We start from the raw sequence: 13212 nt of genomic DNA on the forward strand, positions 1-13212 counted from the left end.
ACCATGGCCCTTACATCTATTCCAGTGACCTACACCCTAGACACAGTCTACACTCTCTAAGAAGTGTCAGGAAGGGAAAAGGATGGGGGCTCAGGAGAGACACTGAGATGGATTGCTGGGAGTAAGATATTTATTAACAGTGTCAATAACTCCATGAGCAGAGAGACAACAGCACAGTCAGGCTTTCAGGCCCAGAGACACACAGGAGGACGTTGGTTCCAAACAAGGGTGTCAGAGCCCACATGGCAGAAGTGGGAGTTATCCAAGAATGGTGATTTTCACAGGAGAATCCTGCAGCCATGATGACTGACTCCCAGCGAGAAGCCATGGAAGGTTGTGGGATGCAGGGTGTCTGGTCACCAACTTTGATATAAACTCACCTCCCTGATGGGAGATCCTAGCACTGGGGAGCCTGTTAGATGAGGAATAAAAGATTATTTGTCACCAGGATCGGTTGGGCATCCAGGAAAGACAGATGACAGTTGTCCAGGGTCAGTGTTCTCTGTGTACCATTAGGGTCCCCAGAAATCATTTCCACATCACTGGGCTAGGCAGTAGAGGGCATTTCCCACTGAGCTATCTCACTGGCATATATTATTTTTCTTCCTTAATGTGTAATTTAAAATATTTTAGGTAAAATCAATTAAGAAAATGTTATGTCCATGATTTTCACGTTGAATAATCCCCCTAGTTGTTAAAGACACAATCTTTCACAGGCCTGGAACTCACCAGTTGTTCTAGACTAGGTGTTCAGCCAATCTGTCTCTGCTTGTCTCTTGCTGGACTAGGGCTGGGATTGCAAGTTCCTGCGACATCACATCCCTAGGTGGGAGCCCCTAATCCATCAAACTCAGGTCCTCGTACCCCTGTGCCATGCGTTTCTGACTGAATCATCACTCTGGATTGCATTCATGCCTCTCATAATGAACTTCCAAGCAGCTCCTCATCCGTCCCTTGAGATGACAGGCACTCACCTTACTAGGGTATAGTCTTTATTCTGCTGGCCTGTAGGAGAAGAAATTGTGTCAGTGGGTCAGCCACGCTGGTTCTCATTCCTGCCTCTCAGCTGTTCCCTGTGTGCACACAACAGGAGGGGATGAGGGCATCACACATGTCTGCTGCATCCAGGTAGGCACAGGTCTGAGAATCAGCAGGACCTGAGGCCAGGAGTCTGCCTTCTTTCTGTATAACACAGCATGTCAGATGACTACTAGTGAACTCACCCATTTCCTGTCTCCCTTTCAGTCCTTTTCCCTGCTCTACTTTCTTGACACATCTCTGCCTTCTCTGCTCTACACTCACTGTGTCTCCCTCTTGCCTCCCTGAAGTCTTGCTTTCTAGCTGTCCCTCTCAGTGTAGGCTGCTGCATCCTGCAGTCTGAGACTCAGGGATTTAATCCCAGTCAGACTTCTGCGGTCATTCAGGCTGCTGCTCTTCCACCTCTCAGTTCTTCTACTTACAGGAACACAGGGCAGAGCCTGTCTGAAACAGTGGGATGCACATTTAAATGTTCATTTGTAAACTTCCATTACACTCCACCATCTATGCATCTCTATCCATATCCTGTAGTCCCAATGGATCTAAATCAACTCTGACCTCAGTTCACATGTAGGTCTTGTGTTGGGTGTACAAGACATTTGGAGCCCAGTGGCCTACAGCTTGCTATGTAACTGTAGATAGACGTGAAGCCCTGATTCCCTTCTCTGGATTTCCCAAGGGCTGGACTTATTTTGTACCCCTCTTTGTCCCCAATTTTATTTCTTAGAGTACCCATGAATATTTGAAGACAAATAATTTGTTTATACAAAAATATAATGGGATTTTGCAAAAGAACATTGTATTTTCAAGTGTGTGTGTGTCTGTTTGTGTGTTGTGTATGTATGTGTGTGTTTTGCAGGGACATAATGTATAAACTTTTCCATTCTGCCAATATGCTTGGATTTAGAGTACTTCCCTAATCTTTTTGTAAAATTTACTTTGAACAGAGCATAACCACATGTGAATATTTGAAAATGTGTACACTTGTGTGCTGCTGGAGGACAACCTTGGGCATTTTCCTTTAGGAGCTGTCCTCTCTGGATTGTGAGGAAGGTCACTCATTAGACCCAGTAGCTAAGGTGGGCAGCACAGGGAGCCACAGGGATCTGAGCGCATCAGCCTGTCCTAGCATCTGACAACTCTTTCTATGGCTCCTGGTATCATGCTCATGTGACTGTGGAAAAATCACTTCAACTGAGACACTCCAATGGGTGTTTCATGATTTCGCTGAGGGGGGTTATACTTCTGGTGTCCAACTCTTTTGCTTGTTGTAGTGTTAAGTTCTCCATACACATTTCTTTCTCTTTCTGTGTCCATTCATTTCCATTTTAGTTACAGATGCCCAACTCAAAGAGGTGTCTCTACTTATACATATCACTTCCGGTAACGTGTTGTCTGCAAAAGCTGGTCTACCCTCATTTCTTCTACAGCAGACACGGTTTTTCCAGATGAACAGTCAGCCCCTGAGGTTCCTGCGTGCCTACTTGAATTCCCAGGAGCAGGCACTGTGTTCATCTGCATTTGCTCCTCTGATTTCCAGGTGGTCAGGAAGGACAGCAGGCTTCATGCAGTTCTTGAGGAGTTCAGGCAAATTTCCCTCCTTCTCTTCTCTTTACTCTTCCCTGCCCTTCTCCATCTCCCACAGCTGGGAACACTCCCAGTAGGGAAGCTCAGGTGAGGCCTGTCCTGGACAACTTACCTTTGTTTCCACCACAGGAAGATCACCCATCCATAGAGGGGGATGATGACCACAACTTTGGCCATGACCATCCCAACCATGGCTCCCAAGTTCAGCAGTGAAGGATTCCTCTGGCCCCTTGTGTCCTCCAGGCCAGCTGTGAGGACTGCAGAGGGGATGATGAAGGGGCTCCCCGGGGTAGTAATGAGAGCTGTGGAGAGATGAGAAGTGAGAAAATGCTCCCTGAATGAGGTGAGGAATGGGTGAGTGTCACACCTTGTCTCCTTGGTTGGATGCAGGACGCAGAACAGCTGTTAGAAGTTCACACAAGAAAGGGCACACATGCTTAAGGCTGAGACTCCAGAAGAGTAAGCTCAAATGCACAGTCCCCAACTGTCCTGGCTGTGTGTTCACTAATTTTCATTGGCTCACAGATACTAAGTCAGAAAAATACAGTGATTTTTTTTTACTTAAATGTATGTAACATACAGATATGGTTAATTCACAGTGAGTTTGGTCCTTGGACTCAAGAACCTGAATTTGGTCCCCAGTATCAATATCAAGAACCTGGTGAAGGCTGCATGACCTTGCTCCTAGCCCAAGAGACAGAGGCAGGCAGAGCCCTGTGAGTGGACAGGTAACCTGGTCTATGTGTCTAGTTCCATGTCAAACAGAGCCAAGGGAGCTGTAATCCTAGAGCTGAGGAGGTGGAGGCAGACTTGTCCCTGTGGCTCACTGGCCTGCCAACCTAGCCTCGATGAAAAACTTAAAGCCAGTGAGAGAGCTTGTCCCAAAAGTAAGGTGGATGAGACCTTAAGATCTCCTCTAACCACTACAGACATAAACATATGTACACACACACACACACACACACACACACACACACACACACATATATCTGCCTTTACACACCCACATGTTCATACACACCGAATATGCCGAAATGTGTAAAAGAAAAAACACAATTTTAGCTTTAGGTGTGCAGCTCTCTCCAGGGAAGAATAGATTCCTTTGCTTTATACACATAACTGAGAAATTTTTTCCCAATATTTACCTATTTGCGAATTCTAAACCAGGGGTTCTAGACCTGTGCATCATTATCCATCATGGATTACTTATCAGGTATCACACATTTCAGGTATTTCATTGTGATTCATAAAAATAGGATAATTAAAGTTATAAAGTAGCAATGGTATACTTTTAGGGATGTGGGTCCCCACAACATGAAGAACTGTATAAAAGATTTGCAGATTTAGTAAATTAGAGAATGACTGAACTAGACACATATATAAAATGAATACTTTCTCTCTAACTCCAGGCAGCAGCTATCAAATGCTACTACAGGTCAACATGGTAGCTATAATCTGCACAGATAATTGTGCTGTGCACATCCTCTCATAGTTTAGTTTAGGACAGTCAGGAGGCACCTCTGGATTTTGTGGCACATGCTGTACTGTCCACACTCAGGAGGCAGAGGCAAGGCAGATTGCTGTGAGTTCGAGACCAGATGGGTCTCTATACTGAGTACTGGAAAAGCCAGGGCTACAAGCTGAGAAACTGATATAAAATAAATAAACAAGATAGAAAGAAAACAGGAAATAAAGAAGTACTCACATTTAAAAAAAGTGGGGTTATGGGGAGCAACAGAGAAAGGTTGAAGGAAACAACGCAGCAACACACAGGACCCAGATTCTCTTGGTCCCTATGCAGGAACACAAGGCACTACAATGGGCTCAGGGCTCCCAATCCAGGGGACTCCAGTTCCTTCAGCATCAGAGGGGCTGGAGGGATCAGAAGACAGAGCAGCCACATCATGGAAATGGAAACACTTTCTTAATCATGTTCTAATGACTGAAGAGACTGGGGAGAGAAGATAGGTGTGTCCTGGGGAACTATGAGGTGAAATGAGGGACTATAGGGACATGTGGCAGTTACAGTTAGACCTGAGAACACCAGAACATCCAATGGCCCCGACTCTATGTTCTGTGCTGACATTGGAGCTATGTGAAGAAGCTTCACATAGGTACCAACTAGAGCCCTGCCACAAAAACAAGAGAGTCGGCTCCATCCTGGAGAATTATATTCAGCTCGAGGTCACAGGTGAAAGAGGACAAGACTTTAGTTAGTTTTGTCAAAATAAGGGTGTGAACTATGGGGTACTGAAGCCTCGAGTCCTGTCTGATTCTGTCTGAGCAGAGGATGACAGACATAGGAGGCAACAAAGACTTCTCCCAACTGCAAGGAAAGATGCAGGTGGCAGATGTTTGGGCAGAGGCGAGGGAAAGGAATATGAAAAGAAGCTCAGACTTGTGGACCCTGATGTGATATCTAGGGAACAAGGAAGCCACAGGTGTGAAAGCCTGAGTCATGGTGACTCACCATGAATGATGAGTTTGGTGCCAGGGATTGACTGCCACAACTTCATGCCTTCTGTGGTTTGCAGAAAAACTCGGCCGAAGTATGTGGCCTGGTCATTCTCCTTCAAGTTCAGGATTCTGAGGACACCAGATGTCTGACCCTGTGTCCAGTTCATGATGAGCCGGCCCTTAAAATGCTCGTGAAGGAAAGGCTGGGTGGAGTTGTAGATGACTTCCCCATGGTAGTTTTTCCATCTCCAGGCTATGCTCATCTGAGGATCCTTGGCCAACTCCCAGGGGAAGTAGAAGGAGAAGGGGACCTCGATGGAGCCGCCCTGGACTCCTGAGAGGACAGCTGGTTGGTTGAAACCAAGGTCATTTTCTCTTGTGAATCCTGCTGAGTTCCCTGGGAAGGACAGGGAGAATCTGAAGCCACTGCAGGGATTTAAAGGACAACCCTGAGCATCCTGAGTCTTCATCGGCAGGGAGGGGTGGGACACAGGGCAGGACTGTCCCTATGACTGCAGGGACAGCAAAAAGAAAGAAGGGTTGGGTTGTGCTCACTCTGAAGGTTGAACTCTTAGGACAGAGAGACCTGGCTGGCTCCTCTACCAGACACTGGACACAAGACACCCACTTTTCCAAGCCACTCTGTCCCCTCCTCTGGTTCAGTCCCTGCTAGTGAGGTCCCCACCACTCACCAGTGTGCAGACATGTTGCCGACAGCAAAAGAAGGAGAGTCTGAGCCATGGCCAGATTCTGTCCAGGAAGTGAGACCAGCAGGGCTGTCAGGAAGGCATTGATGCCCTGCTAGGGACACTGGGGCACTCAGCAATCCAGAGAGAATCAGGGTAAAGTGATAGACACGCTCAGACATTCTCAAGGGGAAGACTGAGTAGGGCAGGACCTCTCCATCTCCACCTCCTTGTGGCCAGAAACTTCCTTATTGATCTGACTTCTTTTCCCATGTTGCATAAGAACTGCCCTTGTGGTTACTGACAACATGACAGGGCTCTTGGGCCCAGTCCCCAATTTTGGCTGGGAGACATGTCCCAGCCCTTGGCATGGCTGGTTTTCCTTTCTTCCACCTTGACAGTCTACGTTACCTACTCTATTCCATTTCCTAAGTGGGTGGTAATCTCTTTGCCCCTTTCCTCTATATTTTCTCTATTCCTTCCCTACCCCTCCTCAATCTCTTTTGTATTATGTCCCCCACTGTTGCAGTAAAAAAATTTTTAAGAAGGTTTCTTTTATACCACATTAGTGCCAGCACCATAGGGCCACAAGGCATCCATTGGATATTTTCATTTCAGTCAACAAAGCTTCTCACACACTATATTCCATCCCATATCACACAGACAATGGGTACTCTCTAGCAACAATCTCTCCAGCCATCTAGTTCCCAAGACAGGTTGACACGATGCCAGACATACACATCCCTATTCCATGGTAGCCCAGTGTGTACAGTCACCACACAATCTCTTGAACTCAATTAAATCACCACATGAAAGAACACACAACACAATAACCTCTGATCCAATTGATAAGATATAAATGCCCAACTAAACAAGGTATAATTTGCTCATCTAGACACATAAACTCCTGTACACATCCATCCCTTAAGAATAGTCATAACAACAGGTAAATGTGCAGAGAAAATTCTCAACCTCCGCCTCCATGTTCTCTCAGCTGCCCTCCCTCCCGCTCAAGTCTTCTCCTCCTCTAAAACATTTCTCCTGCCCATCCTTCCTTCTCATCCAATGACAGGCCTCATTCTATCCTGTACCTGCCTTCACCTGCATAATGACATCAACCTATATTTCATTAGACCTTTCAGTCTAATTTAAAAAAAAAAACTTTTCTCTCAAATATAAGCTGAGCACAATTATTATCATTTTGTAAACTAAAAGCATAAAATATACCTGTATGTGTGTCTATATGTGTGTGTCTCTGTGTATCTGTCTTTGTGTGCATGCATTGGTTTATGCATGTTGAAGCTAGAGGAGAGCCTAAGGTCTCATCCTCCTCATTTTTGCATCAGGCTCTCTCACTGACTCCAAGTTTCCCGTGGAGGTTAGATTGACTGGCCAGTGAGCTGTACAGACAAGCCTGTCTGCACTTCCTCAGTCCTAGGATTACAGATCGCTCAGCTGTGTTTGGTGTGGAACTAGACACATAGACCAGGCTAACTAGACACATAGACCAGGCTAACTGTCCACTCACAGAGCGCTGCCTGCCTTGTCTCTTTTGCTAAGGTTAAAGGTCTTGCTGGCCTCTTTATATGGACACTAGAGATCAAATCGGGTTCCAAAGCCCAAGCAGCAAACTCACTATGAACTGATCATATCTGTATGCTACATACAATTATGTACAAAAAAATCACTGGCTTTCTTTTCTGTGACCCATTGAAAATCTGTGGACACACAGTCAGGACAGTTATGGACTGAGCATTATAGCTTACTTTCTAATAGTCTCAGCCTTAAGCATCTGTTTCCTTCCCTGTGTGAACTTCTAAGAGATGTTCCCCATCCCACATCCCACAGAGGAGACAGGATGTGACACTCACCCATCCCTCCCTCATCCAGCGAGGGTCCACTCACTTCTCAACTCTCCCCAGCATTCAGCACCACCATGAGGAACCCCTCCATCATCCCCTATGCACTCAAGACAATTGGCCTGGAGGACAGAGTAGGCCAGAGAAATCCTTCACTGCTGAACCTGGGATCCATGCTTGGGAAGGTCATGGCCAAAATTGTGGTCATCATGTCCTTTAGATGATCTTCCTGTGGTGGAAGCAAAGGTAAGTGGTCCAGGACAAGCCTCACATGAGCTTCCCCACTGGGAGTGTTCTCAGCTGTGGGAGATGGAGAAGGGCAGGGAACAGTAAAGAGAACAGAAAGAGGGAAATGTGCCAGAGCTCCTCAAGAATTGTATCCCTGGGACCTGCTGTCCTTCCTGACCACCTGGAAACTAGAGGAGCAAATGCAGATGAACACAGAGCCTGCTCCTAAGGAATTCAAGGAGGCACCAGGAAACTCAGGGGCTGACTGCTCATCTGGAAAGAGCTGTGGTTGTTAAAGAAGATCTGAGGGTAGACCAGCACAGTCAGACAACATGTTACAGGCAGTGATAGCTATAAAAAGGGACACCTCTTGAGTTGGGCATCTTGAGTGAGACTAAAATGGAAATTAAAAGCATGGTGTGTAATAGAATCACAAACAGTCAGAAATGTGGAGGGAGATCTTAAAACTACAAGAATCAAAAAAAAAAATGTTGGACACTAGAAACCTAACACTCCTGAGCAAAATTACAAAGCACCATCTGAACTTTTGGCTCAGTTGAAATGTTTGTTCCACAAACAGGGATATGGGCATCATCCCAGGAGCCATATAAAGAGTTGTCAGATGATTGGGCAGTCAAAGACACTAGCATCGCTGTGAGCATGGCTCAATGAGCTGCCAGCCTTATATAGTGGGTGAGACCAATGACTGACCTGTCTTACAGTCAAGAGAGGACACCTCCCAAAGGGCAATGCCCAAGGTTTTCCTCTATCATCCACATGTGTGTACATATGCAAATATGCACATGTGGAAACAAACTGTCCATAGTAAAGTTTTTAAAACATTAGGGAAATACTGAAAGCATAAGTATATTTGCAGAATGGAAAATTCTATACATTATCTCCTTACAACACAAAAACACTAAAAATACAATGCAGTTCAGTTTTGAATTCCAATTGCATTTTTATAAAATTAAATGTTTTGTCTCCTAAAACTCGTAAGTATTTTAAGAAAGAGTAATGGGTACAAATTGGGGGACACCATAATCCCAGCACTAGGGAAGGGAAGGGAGGAGGATCAGGAGTTCAAGGACATCAGCAGTTACAGCAAGCTGTAGGACAATGTACTCCACTGAACACACAGCACAAGAGCCAAGCATGGACTGAGGTCAGAGCAGATTTAAAGCCGTGGGAACTAGAAGACTACAGGATAAGAACACAGATGCATAGATGCTGGCCTGTAACGGAAGTTTACAAATAAACATTTAAATGTGCATCCCACTGTTTCAGACAGGCTCTGCCCTCCACTACTATAAGTAAAAGAGCTGAGAGGTAGAAGATCAGACAGCAGAAGTCTGACTGAGCTTCAGATCCTGAGACTAAATCTGCAGAGTGGTAGCACCCTGCATCAAGAGGGAGAGTTAGAGATTCAGATTCCAGGGAGGCAAAGGGGACACATGGTGTGTACAGAACAGAGAAAGCAGAGATGTGTCAAGAGCTTAGAGCAGGGGGAAGGAAGGGAAGGGGGAAGGAAGGGAAATGAGTCAGTACACTAGTAGGCATTGCTCTGACTTGCTGTGTTGTACAGATCAGCTGATCAATACCCTCAGGTCCTGGTGACTCTTAGTCCAGTCCCTGCCTGGCTGCAGCAGAGCTGTTTGCTGCCCTGGTCCCCTCCTGTTGTCTGAACACAGAGATCAGCTGAGAGGCAGGACTGAGAACCAGCATGACTGACAGACTGACACAGTATCTATTCCTACAAGCTAGCAGAGTAAAGCCTAATCCCCAGCCAGGTGAGCACATATGATCTCAAGGGGCACTGAAGAAATGTTGGGAAGTTTATTATGACAGACATGCAAGGGAGCCAGAGAGAGGATTCAGTCAGAAAAGCATGGGACATGGGCAGGAGGACCTGAGTTTGATCCCGAGACTACACGTTACAACCCAGGGATGTGCCAGAAATTTGCAATCGCAACCCAGTCCAAGAAAGAGACAGGAAACAGAGTCATCAATTGGCAGTCCGTGTAGTCTAGCCTATTGATGAGTTTCAGGCCAAAGAAAGATCACATATTTAAAAACAACAGGGATTCCTCAAGGCGATAAATCAGTTGGAGCACTGGTTCTCAACCTGTGAGTCCTCACCTCCTTGAGATTAGAAAGAAGTTTTCACAAGGGTTGCATAACAGATATCCTGCATATCAGATATTTATATTAAGATCATAACCGTCACAAAGCCACAGTCATGAAATAGCAATGAAACACTTTTATGGGTGGAGTCACCCCAACATGAGGAAATTATGACGCTTATGAGAACCCAGCATTATGAAACTTGAGAACCACTGAAACTGAAGCTATACTTAGGACCTCTTGAGTTTGAGGCCCCCTCAGTTATAGGAGACTTTGTCTTGAAACCAACAGCAAAGCCAACCCAAACTCCAAACAACACAGAGAGGTCATGGAGAAAGGTCATCTGTTGGTTCCCTTTCTGTTGAGGATGGAGAACTTGAAGATGATACCAGTTTCCTCTTCAGATTTACATAAAAATTGTGACTATCAATACTTTAGAGTATGTTATTTGTTTGTTCTTGTTTTCTTTTTGTTTTTGAAAAAGGGGTCTTTCTGCTCTATAGATCTGACTGTGCTGGACCTTGCTTTGTCGACCAAGTCAGGCCTCAAATTCAGAGACGCGACGGCTGCTGTATCCTCCAAAATGGGATGAAGTGTTCCACTACCATGCCTGGTTTATTAGTAGTTTTCAGTTTCTTTTATGGGGTTGCTTATTGTTGTTTTGTTTTTAAGCTACATACCTAGCACTAACACAGTGATAAGTGAAAGTCTCTCTGTTTCTGTGACCACAAACTCAATGATTCATTAATAAATGCCTCTGTCCTTGGCTATCGGCAGAAGTTGGCAGACGTCATACCAGAGGAGTCTGGGCTGGTCCCCCAATCCCACTCACTTGGCCTTTAGGACACAGTGTAGACCCACTTCTTGGTGACTCCCTTGGACAGGGTGACAGGGGGTGCTCATGCTGAGGCTGGGCAGCAGATGAGGAAGATGAAGATGATGACGTCATCCTAGGGAGAAACACGAGGTCAGATGGCAGCAGGCAGCTGTGCTATTGTGAAACTGCAGCTGCAGCCTGAGCTTCCTGTCTGCACCTCCAGCCATCATCCTTCCTCCACCCTCTCTAGCTTCTCCACTCTACTCAGCCCACAGTCTGAGTAGGGTACTTTGAATTTCCTTGAGGTCGGTGTGTTGTCACTAGGGAAGAGAAATTAAGAAGTGTGTAGGTAGGGGGTGTGACACAAATGGAGAGGAGAAAAGTAGGACACCATCCTACTTTTCATCTGAGGTTATCTGTTGGGTCAGGGCCCACAGAGCCTGCAGTATGTGTTATCTGAGAGATGTTTCTCCAATGGGAGTGGTCAGAGAGGAATAGGAAGCCTTGAGCCTGTTCTCTCTCATCACTGTCATGGGATAATCAATTCGGGCATAAAATCAGATACTCTTAGTACTGTGGATTTGTCAGAAAGTGGACTCTTAAAAGTCACTGAGGCTGGTCTGAGGGAGGCCATGTTTGCTCAGGATGAAGACTGGGGAAAGTTGTGGAAGCTGATCAGCTATCAAAGGTGCCTTGAATGATCTCTGTCTCTGTCTCTCTGTATGTGTGTGTGTGTGTGTGAGAGAGAGAGAGAGAGAGAGAGAGAGAATGTGTGAGTGTGTGTTTCTGAGTGTGTGAGTGTATATGTGTGAGTGTGTGTGTGTGAGTGTGGGTGTGTGTGTGTGAGAGAGAGAGATAGAGAGAGAGAGACAGAGACAGAGACAGAGAGATCCTATGTGCACACTCAGGTTCATGCATATATAAGTAAGTGTGTGTTCAGATATATAGAGTCCAGAGGGCACCCTCGTTCATTATGATTAGGGACACCACCCTATTGGACTATCAACCTTTGGTTTCTGTGCTTGGTTTCTTGGCATTTTGATATGTGGGATTTTGTTGTTGTTGGTGGTGGTGGTGGTGGTGGTGGTGGTGGTGGTTTGGTTTGGTTTGGTTTTCTTGGGTTTTGGTTGGTTTTGGTTTTGGTTTTCTTGTTTTTTGTTTGTTTGGTTTGGTTTAGATTTTTTTTCTTTTCTTTTCTTTTTTTTTTTTTTTTTTTTTTTTTTTTTGCTTGGAGCTGGGGATCGAACCCAGGGCCTTGCGCTTGCTAGGCAAGCGCTCTACCACTGAGCTAAATCCCCAACCCCTAGATTTTTTTTTGAGACAAATTTTTACTATGTAGTGTTGCTGCCCTGAAACTGGATTCATAGACCAGACTGGCTTCAAACTCAGAGAGATTCATTTGTCTCTTCCCATAGCAGGGTTCACATAGAAATTCAATTGAGTCCAAAACATGAAACTAGGACAGACCCATGACTCAGGATTAAGGAGCCAGTAGGTGACAGCAGTGGAGCCGGGCACAAGGGGCAGCTGGGATCCTGTAGAACTCACCAGGGCCTATTGTGTAAAAATACTGAGGCTTAGCACATGACATATGAGAGCCTCATCAGGTCCATCCCCTTCTTGCATGAGTCAGCAATGGTGTTTGCCCAGAGGCCCCAGAGAGTAAAGGAAAGGCAGATGAAATCTAGAGGTGAGGACTCAGGACCAAGAGGGCATCCTCACAGACCTCACTTCAGTTAAGAATGTGGTTCATGTGGTAGAGCTGGCCTGGCATGCACAGAAGCAAACATTTTATGTCCAACAGGAGATAAAGGGACCTGATGGTGCTCACCTGTAGTCCCTGTTCATGGGAAGTCCAGGCAGGAGGATCTGTAGTCCTTCATGGTCAACTTTAGCTAGATAAAAAGTTCAAGTACCAGCTTGGGCTACTTGAGATAAAACTTACACACACACACACACACACACACACACACACACACACACACACACACACACTTCTTTGTGACAAGGACCGTAGCCCTAGACCTTCCATGTATGGCCAACTCATCCCAAAGATTCTGTGCCTCAGTGTCTCCAAGGGTACTATGGATATGTGCAGCTGGCAGGGAGGCCATGAGAGATTGTTTCTGGCTCAGGACAATGTATCTGAGGAGCACAGGAACACAAGTAGGACAGAGAAGCAGACATGAGAGAGGACAGCCTACATAGCCAGCTTCAGGGAAACGTGGACAAGGCAGCCTATGCCGGGAAAGTAAGGAAATGGGATGATGCCTCTGCACATGCTACAGAGATAATAATGTCACTTCCTCTGATAGAATCACGTCTTCCTGCCCTTCGGGGAGCTGATGTCACTGTGTCCTGGGGAAGGGTAGGATGAACCTACATAGAACAAGCGCTGAGGCCCCCACAGCCTCTG

At 45.9% G+C, this 13212-nt stretch overlaps 1 protein-coding gene across 3 annotated transcripts; it reads right to left on the reverse strand.

Annotated features, from left to right (window-relative positions):
* Pilrb2 (paired immunoglobin like type 2 receptor beta 2) lies at window positions 113-6695 on the reverse strand. 3 transcript variants are annotated; one of them, XR_010056384.1, is made up of 5 exons: window positions 5775-6686; window positions 5096-5479; window positions 2738-2927; window positions 730-1005; window positions 113-412 (listed from the first exon to the last, which is right to left on the reverse strand). XR_010056384.1 is itself a non-coding variant. In XM_039090006.2 (5 exons), exons 1-4 carry the CDS (start codon window positions 5821-5823, stop codon window positions 993-995), a joined length of 627 nt encoding a protein of 208 aa, XP_038945934.1. In that variant the 5' UTR covers window positions 5824-6695; the 3' UTR covers window positions 113-412; window positions 975-992. The 3 variants fall into 3 exon arrangements, 2 of the variants coding, with proteins under 2 accessions (XP_038945934.1, NP_001389246.1); XM_039090006.2 differs by having other exon boundaries at window positions 975-1005; window positions 5096-5470; window positions 5775-6695; NM_001402317.1 differs by having other exon boundaries at window positions 975-1005; window positions 5775-5985.

The sequence above is a fragment of the Rattus norvegicus genome, chromosome 12 (genome assembly GCF_036323735.1).
Source record: "Rattus norvegicus strain BN/NHsdMcwi chromosome 12, GRCr8, whole genome shotgun sequence".
NCBI lineage: Eukaryota > Metazoa > Chordata > Mammalia > Rodentia > Muridae > Rattus > Rattus norvegicus.

Bases quoted from the DNA above. Each gene is read 5' to 3' on its own strand.
- Pilrb2 (NM_001402317.1), bottom strand. From the start codon at position 5,823: ATGGCTCAGACTCTCCTTCTTTTGCTGTCGGCAACATGTCTGCACACT. The intron at 5,480-5,774 runs GTGAGTGGTGGG...TGTCCTTCCCAG, and splicing joins GGCAACATGTCTGCACACTG to GGAACTCAGCAGGATTCACA. The intron at 2,928-5,095 runs GTGAGTCACCAT...ATCTCTCCACAG, and splicing joins CACCAAACTCATCATTCATG to CTCTCATTACTACCCCGGGG.